Below are 10679 nucleotides of genomic sequence, written 5' to 3'. Positions count from 1 at the left end.
TTTTCTCAATGGACTTGGCAATTTGAAAAGATAGATATTGAAAAGGATTCCGTACATTGTCGTTTTTTTTTTCTTGAAAGCAATCGATTTGTTATATTTTTATGCTTCCAATTTATTTGTATTTGATAATATATATGATTTTTTTAATTTTATAATCAATTTTAATTTAAGATTTGTATGAAATTATTTATTTTTAACGTTGGAATTCTAAAGCTTTTTTTGAGGGTACCATCCAAATTTATTGGAATGCATTTCCTACCTTAGTGTAAATGTAAAGGGACAATAGGACTAAAGCATTTGAAAGTGATAAAGGGAGAGGACCACTGTATCACCCCAAATTCTAAAGTTATTGTACAGTAGGAAGGCAACAATCTATATTTATGTGGACTGTTAGAGCAGCGGTCCACTGTGAAAGCGATGTAAACTGTTAATTTTATATTAATTATATTATTTATGATAATAAATAATTAATGAAATAGCAGTATTATTTAAGTTAAAGAATTGAATCTTCATCTTTAAAGGGCTAACTCCAAATAATTGAACCTTATTGTTAATGTAATATTATATTCTAACAGTATTCTGTGCTGAGATAGCTAGATAACAATATTACATGTTGACAGCGTGTGAAATATGCATTCCTCTGGAAAGAAGCTCAGTTTCTTCTGCATGATAAGGAAAACTCTATATTGTTCTATTGGTTAAATTCGTGCCATCGCTTAACATGGAGGACATATAAGTGCACACTCTTTCTATTTATTAATTAAACTGAGAATAAAGAACAAATAAATGAAAGAATGGGTGTGATTGTTTTCTGTTTTGCATGTCTCTTTAGGCGATGGAGCACTCTGGAGGTAGGCCCTGAGGGAATCGCTTGAGGTCAGTGCAGTAGTTGTAGATCATATAGTTTCTCTGCACCCATCTCATCCTCTTTTGGCTCGTGAAATCCAGCTCCTGATTCCACCAGTCACTGCTGGCCGAAGCAGTACCAGTTTTCTTCGAAGGACAATTCGAGACACCGGCGGACCAAATGCAGGCATCAGCATTGAAAGTTCTGTACGAGGCGGTGAAGGGGGCGTTCGTCCAGTCGGTCTTGATGCGTCCGCCCTGCGTCGCCCAGTCATCGGCATTCCAGAGGCTGGAGTAGATCCTCATGGGTTGGTTCTTTGGAAACGCAACACCCTTGGACTCCATATTCTTGAAGTCTCTGATCGGCATGCCATCAACCATGAAGCTGAAAGGATAAATAAATCCAAGGTGAGCATAATTTATAACTTCAAATGTACGAGAGGATGCATCATGTTGCAATAGACAGCATATGACTGTTCATTTATGTAGAATTTGAGAACTCACATGATGTGTTTTGGGTTCCAGAGGATGGAGTAGGTGTGGAAGTCCTTGGTAGGATCAAACCAGAGATGGAACTGCATCTCTCTGTTCCCCTTCCCCTGGGCGAACACATTGGTGTGGAGTGTGTAAGGGTCTCCACTGAGGTTTCCGAGGAACTCGAAGTCGATCTCATCATGGGTAGGTCCTTGTGATGATAACTGAAAATAGAGATGGATCATAAGCGGTTAGTTCTTCAAACTCCAATCAAAATACAAAAGGGATGGATTAGACGCCTGGTGGCTGTAAAACGGGGCTTACATAGTAGGCAGTGACGGTGCCGGCGGAGTTCCAGGGACTAGTTTCAGCTGCATATCGATCTTGCCGAAGAGATACTCGTTCTTGGACTGGAAGCCGGAGCTAGAGGCTTTGTCGAGGGAGAGGGTGAGGAGCTGCCCGTTTTCAAGGATCTTTGCACGCCCATCACCCCAAGTGATCTGGAAGTCCTGGTAGAGGTTACCAGCGGAGGCACCGGTCATCAAAGAGAAAGCTAGGAGGAGAAAAACCAAGGCCATGATGATTGGCACTAGTAGAGGGGTAGTAGCGGACAAGGTTGGTATCAAGTAGGAGACTGAGGAAAGATGGGAGTTTTGTGTTGTAGTGAGGAAGACGGTAGGGAGTGCTGGGTCGATATATACGGATGGATGGCGTGGAGAGAAGGGAGCGAGGAAGGGGATTGGATGGTCCGCTTCTCTATGGGTTGGCAACAGCTTGGCGGAAGAGGTGTCAGAACGAGGATTGTGGTCACGGGAAATGCTGGATCTTCCCCGTCAATGAAGTAAGGGCTCACTTACCAGGTACCAACTTTCCCAACCATCATCCCCTTCGTTAAATCCCGTCTTAATTCCGGGTCCAATTTAGGTGGAATGGGGGCAAATGGAAAGGCGCCAAAACAAAAAAAAGGGTGAAAGGTGGATACTGTCTTGATTTTGAGTGCAACCATCGTCCCCTTCGTTTGATTCCTTCATTTCCAGCTATCGCTTGGCTGTTGGATACTACTGTCTTGATCCTGGGTCAAAAGTTTGGATTTTGTAGTTTGAAGAGATTCAAATTTTTGAAAAATAAAATCAATCTTATCCTTAGTTGGTTCAATTTTTTTTAAAAAAAAACATTAGCGACATATCAAAAAAATAAATTAAATTCTCTTGTTTAAATGAAAATCACATCCTATGAAATTCAAATCAGATTTTAAAAATGGCAAATGACGAGACGCACATACACTATGTATGCATCCATCTATAGGACATTTAAATACACTACACCCATTCTTGTTATCTTTTTTTTTTATTTATAATATTATTTTAAAAATATAAAATTGACAGCAATTCCTAGGTGCCATTTAACATGCAAAATGGGTGTGAGAGGGAAAGAAAAGCAGGTCTAGTGCGTGTATGCCGGACGCTCGATCAGAGCCGTCTGCCTCCATTTCTATGTTCCTGGTTGTGGTATCTTTCCGATGTCCCTGGTTGAACAGCTGGCATACAAGGCAAACTTCTTTCGAGATGAAGGTACATGAATCAGAGTACTTACATTAATGACTCAAGTTGGTGTTACCTTTATAATTGGGCATGGATGAAATTTTATCGGATTAAAAAATAAAATTTATCCGAACAAATTTAATAATTTAATCTTGTTTGTTTATCATATATATATATATATATATATATATATATATATATATATATATATATATATATATATATATATATATATATATATATATATATATATATATATATATATAAATTGTTTGAAATCAAAGTGAATGGTTTATAATGGTTCAGATGGATTATATCGATTTGGTTGATCCAATATTGATTTTAAATTTAATATTCATCTATTTAAATATATATATATATATATATATATTTTATCATTTGAATATAAAAAAATTTAAATCTTATAAATTATAAGTTTTGGATTTATTTTTGAATTTATATAAAATAAAATAAAAAAATAAAAGTTTACTCTGAAAGTAACTACATCCGAAAGCTTTCACTTTAGAATTATCTCAAATTGATGTGCTTCCATCAATAATTCAACATTAATATGTTCATAAATCCAAATAGATGATGTGGTATTTTTTAGAGCGAAGTATTGAAGCCTAAACAATGCCGTTCTAAAATAAAAGTAAGTTTGTAAAATACTACATCGGTTGGATTCGATTTCATACGGTTTAAAAGTGTAAGAACAGAATCCGACCATAAATAATCGATTTTTTACAAATCCCAACCCAATTCAATCCGATTTATATCTTTCAACCGGCTGAAACCGATGATTATTGGATCGAATTAGATGGATTTTTTTGGATTTCGATTATTTGCTCGGCCCTAATTACTTTTTTGCCTAATAAAATTGAATGTTGTTTAATTTTTATATTTTTTTTTCAAAAATAAATAATTTTTCAATCAACATTTGTGACAACTGAACCAATAATACTAATTAGCAATTGGCCAGTAATTGTTAACTTAGCTACATGGCATCCATCTCTCTCATGTTTTTAAGATTTTGCTTGATGATTACCTTAAGGTTATGGTGATGCCTTGCATTATTAATTTTATGGATAATATAAGTTTTTTTTTCTCAATCTTCGTATGTATCTGTTCAATCTATTAGATATATGTCTTAGAAGCCAATATGACTGATACATTATAATAAAATTGATATATAATTTTATACTTTATATATTGATTTGATCAATAAAAAGACAAGTTTATTTTTCATTCAAGTATGATGTGTCCTTGAATCGTCCATGAAATTAACTTTTCGATACATATTCTCAAAGTGTTGAGAATTAGAAACATATATTTAATTCCTAAATGCTCCCAGTCATAGTATCATCATGTGGATGGTGATCGATCCGGATAGACCGACGCACAAATTGCTTCTTTCGAGATAGATGAGTCTCTAGTCTACAGTGTAGAGATACTGAGCGACGAGTGCGGATAGTTGTTAGAGAATAACTAGTACTGAGCGTGACCATATGAGAGATCACTTGAATTTCTACTCGATCGTCAGTGATTGTCTCGATACTATAGTTGTGTAAATGGTCCTTTGATCTGAGATGGTATGATTGCTCGCAAAGAGGCTGATAGAGTTTGACTGACATATAAATATGGTCTCAATGATCCATTGTAATGGATGTTGGTGACAGTTGGTCCACTGTAGGAGTAGAGCACGCATCAAGATGGAATCTATCGATCTTGATAGAGAGGAGTAATCCTATAGAAATTAAGAAATCAAATCCGAAAGTCTGTGGCCACAGTAGTGTGATTGATGGAAAAGAGTTTTTATAAGGATACAATTGGACTTGAGCTGGTTGAATCTATTATACGACTGATGTTGAGGTTTGACGATTTATCCATGACCTGCCATCTAGTCAGGATTCACGATAGAGGGACTGAATCACACGTTAACTACATCTTGAGGTTCGTTTTCAGTTCTACTGGATTGCCACTACATACTGCTAGGTATCACTAGTGGATTGTAAGAGCTTACTAGGGTTACTCAAGATCGACAATCTTTGATGAGTTAGAGTGGAATTGTTCCGACCTATTGAAAAGAGTTTCAATGATACTATGATAGAGATCATTGTATATCTCACTATTAGATAGAATTGAACCTATGGGGTCACACAACAAAGGGATTAGATCTAGAATAAGCAATTAGATTTATGAAGTATCAATTAGGTTTAGAGAAATCCTATTGAGTTCAAGGTAATCTTGCTAGCACATGGTTGGACTCAATTTTCTCTTTATGTTTGAATTTCTTATTTGATAAGATAATTCAAACTTAATTATCTGCTAATAACCTAAATGAATTAGATTCATTAAGCTTCAATTGTTGGGTGCCTAAGGTTTTAGATCAAATGAATTAAGGGTGCAAGTCCTTAATTAATTTCTTTGATAGTTTTCTTTGGGCACCACTTGATTTAATTCAGTTTGGTGAGTCCATTCATTAGAGGGCGTGTGGATCCATTATGGGGCGTCCCTAGGGTGCAAAGTGGGGTGTGTTTTTATGGGTGCAAGGGCTCTAAGAGTTGGCGTCTAATAGGTTTCCTAAAGAAAGTTGAATAACTTAAATTATTAGGAAACCTAATGCAAGTTGGACTTGTATTAAGAGCTTGTTTGATTTTGAATAGGATTCAAACCTTATACCTATTTAAAGGAACCTCCCTTAAGGTCCCTAGGCAATCAAACCAGCAGCTCCCACGTCCCTTTAGAGTGCCCCACGCCCTCTCTTCCTCTTCTCTTCTCTTCTCCCTTGGACATCCACACGCCCCCTCCCTTTGGGCGTCTCTTCTTCTTCCATGTCCAAGGCTGTTGGGCGTCACCTCTTGTGCTGGTTTCTACTCAGTAGTAGCAGCATAATCTAAGAAAGAAAAGTAAGAGAAGAAGAGAAGAAGAAGATCAAGGATAGGATCAAAGAGTTGATTGCAATCTAGATTTTGTTTAGATTCGCAGACTGATTTTTCTTGGAGAAGAAAAATCAATTTTAAAAGGCTGTTCCAGACTGATCTTGAGTGGATACCCATAGAGACCGGACACTTGCGCGGCTAAGAGAGAACCTCTTCTTTTCTAGATCCAGATTTGAAGAAAGAAATTGCGAAACAGGTATGTGATTCGATCATATGTTAAATTTCAGCATATGTTCAATTTCAGCATATGAAGTAGATCTTTGTGGTTTATATTTTATGCATGCATGATATAGATTAAAAAGAGTTTTAATCTTCTATTCTACTGCGATATTTAGAAAATAAAATTTTTGAAATATATATGCATGTCCCAACATAGAAATTCCAATACAATCATCACCTCATATATCACAAGATCACATAGACAAAAATATACAGTTTGAAAAACATGGAACAGAATGATCCAATCATTGCAAATCTATTCAAATTTAAGTGTAATGGGGGATGGTGGAAAGGGGCCAAAAAAAAAAAAAAAGATGACAGGTGGATACTGTCTTGATTTTAGGTGGAACCATCGTCCCCTTCGTTAGATCCCTTCATTCCCACTTATTGCTTGGCTACTGGATAATGTCTTGATTTTGGGTCAAAAGTGTTGAAATTTTTAGTTTGAAACGATTCAAATTTCCCATTATAATGCAGACTAAATATTAGGGTTAAAAACATGAATTTATATACCTCCAAAAGAAAGAAAAAAAAAAGAGTTCATACAATTAGTAAAAATCCATTTGTTCTACCTTACTTCAACATGGGTGCAATGGGCAAAATTTAGGGATGGAAGTGGTATGAATAATATGTATTTGAATTTGTTTTCATATCCGAATCAATCTAGACAAGGACAGAAATTTGAGGATCTAACTAATATTAATATTTTTATCCATATCTTTATTCATACCTGTCAAAGAAAAATATATATGGATATGGATAGACAACTATCCATACTATATCCGAATTTATTTATAACTCTATATAATTTTATATAGTCCTTATTAATTTTTAAGAGAAATATACAACCATTAAACATGCTATTAACTGGATTTATCATCTATTTAATAATATTTTTGATTCTATAGTCATGAAACTTAATTATCTAACTTATATCTGTAATTATATTCATATTTTTAATATCCAAATTGTATCTACATCTTTTTAAAATAAATATGGATATAATTTTTTGTATCGAAATAATATCCATATTTATATTTACATTCGTCAGACAAAATAAATATGGAGATAGATGTATAGGTATCTGATCTGGTTTCAGCTTTAATAAAATTGTATAACCAACATATATGCATACAACAAAAAATCAGATAACTTCTACATGGATCATACGTAAAAGGAAAGAGGAGCTGCCTAAAACAAAATATAGTCGATCAAATCAGACACTTTGATCGTCACCAACATGGAATGAATATCTTAATGACTGCATCCTTACCCACTGAAGGTCAAATTTATCATTAATTTTTGATGACATTCTACGAATTTTTGTGGAAGATCTGAGGATGTCCTTTAGTTTAGAATTTCTATGGGTTAATATAACTGAAATTTAAATTTTAGGTTCACAAAAGAAGATACAACAAGCCAAAGGCTTAGAGAGGTAGATAAGACACACAGGACTTGCTGCCTCAAAAGCAGGCATGACCTTCAGAGTTCAAAGAATATCTGCCCCTGCTGAGACTATTCCCCTCAAAAATTCCGCTGACTGGAATCATAAGTTGAAAATGTGACTTATTATTATGATCTTTCCCTTAAATGCTAAATTTAATCATACATTTTTCTTTTAGTACTTTTCGTACATAGGGACAATATTTCATTATTTCTCAGACTTAAATGGCACTTTCAACTAACGAGAGATTATTCTGAAAGCAGGTTTTTATTACTCTATTTGCATTGCATATACTCGGAAAATAATTCCTGTCTTCCAAATTGATTTCAGCCGAACGGTTAAAGAAAACTCACCCTCGAGCTTTTATTTTAATATACATATGCATGGCATCATTTTACATGGAGAATACAATAACAAGATACATAGTGTCCTAGCTAGTATCCTATAGAAGAATTAATGAATAAAAGAATTTGTCTTAATTATGTTCTGTGATTTCGTTCTCCTCAGGCTATGGAGCACTCTGGAGGCAGGCCCTGGGGGAATCGCTTCTGATCAGTGCAGTAGTTGTAGATCATGTAGTTCCTCTGCACCCACCTCATCCTCTCTTGGCTCGTGGAATCCAGATCCTGGTTCCACCAGTCAGCACTATTAGATTTCCGCGAAGGACAGTTGGAGGTGCCGGAGGACCAAACACAAGCATCAGCATTAAAATTTCGGTAGGAGGCAGTGAAGGGGGCTTTGGTCCAGTCCGTCTTGATGCGTCCACCCTGCGTCGCCCAGTCATCGGCATTCCAGAGGCTGGAGTAGATCCTCATGGGTTGGTTCTTTGGAAACGCAACACCCTTGGACTCCATATTCTTGAAGTCTCTGATCGGTGTGCCATCAACCATGAAGCTGAAAGGATAAATGAATCCAAGGTGAGCATAATTAATTTCAAATGTACGAGAGAATGCATCATTTTGTGATAGATGGTATACGACTGTTTATTTATGTAGAATTTGAGAACTCACATGATGTGTTTTGGGTTCCACAGGATGGAGTAGGTGTGGAAGTCCTTGGTGGGATCAAACCAGAGATGGAACTGCATCTCTCGGTTCCCCTTCCCCTGGGCGAACACATTGGTGTGGAGTGTGTAAGGGTCTCCACTGAGGTTTCCGAGGAACTCGAAGTCGATCTCATCGTGGGTTGGTCCTTGTGATGATAACTGCAAGCAAGCAGAGATGGAGCATAAGCAGTTAGTTCTTCAAATTCCAATCAAAATACAAAGGAGATGGAATATAAAGATGCCTGGCGGCTGTAAAACGGGGCTCACATAGTAGGCAGTGACGGTGCCGGCGGAGTTCCCAGGGACTAGTTTCAGCTGCATGTCGATCTTGCCGAAGAGATACTCGTTCTTGGACTGGAAGCCGGAGCCAGAGGCTTTGTCGAGGGAGAGGGTGAGGAGCTGCCCGTTCTCAAGGATCTTTGCACGCCCATCACCCCAAGTTATCTGGAAGTCCTGGTAGAGGTTACCAGCGGAGGCACCGGCCATCAGAGAGAAAGATAGCAGTAGAAAAATTAAGGCCATGATGATTGGCACTACTAGTAGAGGGGGGGAGCAATGGACAAGGTTTATATCAAGTAGGAGTATGAGGAAAGATGGGGTTTTGTGTTGTAGTGAGGAAGACGGCAGGGGGTGTTGGGGGTATATATATGGATAGCATGTGTGGAGAGAAGGGATTCCCGGAAGCAAGGGAATTGGATGGTTGGCTCCTCTATGGGTTGGCAACAGCTTGGCGGCAGAGGTGTCAGAACGCGGATTGTGGTCACGGGAAAGTGCTGGATCTTCCGCGTCAATGAAGTAAAGACTCACTCACCGGGCGCCAACTTTTGCAACCATCATCCCCTTCGTTAGATCTCGTCATAATTTCAGGACAAATTTAGGTGTAATGGGAAGGTGGAAAAGGGGAGGAAACAAAAAAAGAGTAAAAAAAGTAACAGGGGCTTTTGGACTTTCCAGCTATCGCTTGGCTGTTGGATACTGACTTGATTTTGGGTCAAAGTTGCTGGAGTTTTTAGTTTGAAAAGATCCAAATTTTGAAAAAATAAAATCAATCTTATGCTTAATTGGTTCAATTATTTTAAGATATATATATATATATATATATGTTTTTAGCTCCATATCAGATAGATAAATTAAAATCTCTTATTTAAATAAAAATCACATCCTATGAAACTCAAGCCAGATTTTAAGAAAAATGAGCTGATGACCAAATGCGCATACCCTACCTATGCATCCATTTCTAGGATATTTGAATACACCACACCCATTCTTGTTATCTTTTGTTTATTTATAATATTATTTTGAAAATATAAAATTGACAGCAATTCCTAAGTGTCATTTAACAAAAACTTCATCCATTGCATGCAAGAAGAGTGTGAGAGAGAATTGGGAGTTCTTATCTGGACACTTTAATGCTGACATGATGTCCTTAATTGCCTCCCTACCTCTTGCGCAGGTGCAATGGGCTGATCAGATTGGGTGGGCACACTTTCGCTCACAAATGGTTACTTCTTCAGACATTCTTCATCTATATCAAAACATCGCTGAATTTGGTTCATCTGCTTCCTTTTTCGGGATTTAGCGCATGCCTTTGCCTAAGCGAACCAAATATTTTTGCTGGAAACTTCGCTGGCTTAGGCTCTGATGTAAATATTTTTTTTTGCATTCGAGACATTCTTCATCATATTTTCTCAAATTGTGATCTCTGTCCTAGTCAACCTGAGGACTATCAGCACATTATGATAACTTGTGGCTTTGCTGATCAGTGTTGGTCTCAATTGGCTTTAGAGATCTCCCACTTTAAGCCTCAATTCTTGTTGGATCTGCTAAATTTTCTTGCAGACAACTCAACGAAGATGGAGGCAAGAGTTGTAACTGCTTATATGGCCTCTCTAATATAGGACTCTCGCAACTCTAGAGTCTTTTAGCGAGAGCATAAATCACTACAAGATCTGTTCAGAAAATATTTACTCTTTCTCCAAGACATCTCTCATCATAATCTATTCTTTGCCTCTAATCATCCTATTCAATCAAAGGTCTGGTGCACCCCTTAGCTGATTTCTCAGCTACCTTCTCTTCTTAAAATTGTGACTTGGGTGCCTTTTTCCTTTGGAGTATTCTTGTTAAATTTCAATGGAACTGTGAGACATGATTCTGCAGTTTCTAGTTTTGTC

General features: G+C 37.0%; 1 protein-coding gene and 1 pseudogene across 1 annotated transcript; both read right to left on the bottom strand.

Annotated features, from left to right (window-relative positions):
• Positions 1-688: 688 nt before the first annotated feature.
• LOC105049227 (xyloglucan endotransglucosylase protein 7-like) lies at positions 689-1976 on the bottom strand (annotated as a pseudogene).
• Positions 1977-7801: 5825 nt separating this feature from the next.
• Positions 7802-9139, bottom strand: LOC140859102 (xyloglucan endotransglucosylase protein 7-like). The gene is made up of 3 exons (XM_073260560.1): positions 8776-9139; positions 8474-8667; positions 7802-8357 (listed from the first exon to the last, which is right to left on the bottom strand). The coding sequence occupies exons 1-3, from the start codon at positions 9028-9030 to the stop codon at positions 7967-7969; spliced, it is 840 nt and encodes a 279-aa protein (XP_073116661.1). The 5' UTR covers positions 9031-9139; the 3' UTR covers positions 7802-7966.
• Between the last annotated feature and the right edge of the window lie 1540 nt (positions 9140-10679).

This window comes from Elaeis guineensis, chromosome 7, assembly GCF_000442705.2.
Source record: "Elaeis guineensis isolate ETL-2024a chromosome 7, EG11, whole genome shotgun sequence".
In the NCBI taxonomy this organism is placed as follows: Eukaryota; Viridiplantae; Streptophyta; class Magnoliopsida; order Arecales; family Arecaceae; genus Elaeis; species Elaeis guineensis.
The sequence above is the reverse complement of the archived record's forward strand: the minus strand, read 5'-3'. Positions and strand labels throughout refer to the sequence as shown.

Coding starts and splice junctions, on each gene's coding strand:
- LOC140859102 (XM_073260560.1), bottom strand. CDS start 9,030: ATGGCCTTAATTTTTCTACTGCTATCTTTCTCTCTGATGGCCGGTGCC. Junction 8,668..8,775: donor GCACCGTCACTGCCTACTAT/GTGAGCCCCGTT, acceptor GCTTGCTTGCAG/TTATCATCACAAGGACCAAC. Junction 8,358..8,473: donor TGGAACCCAAAACACATCAT/GTGAGTTCTCAA, acceptor TTATCCTTTCAG/CTTCATGGTTGATGGCACAC.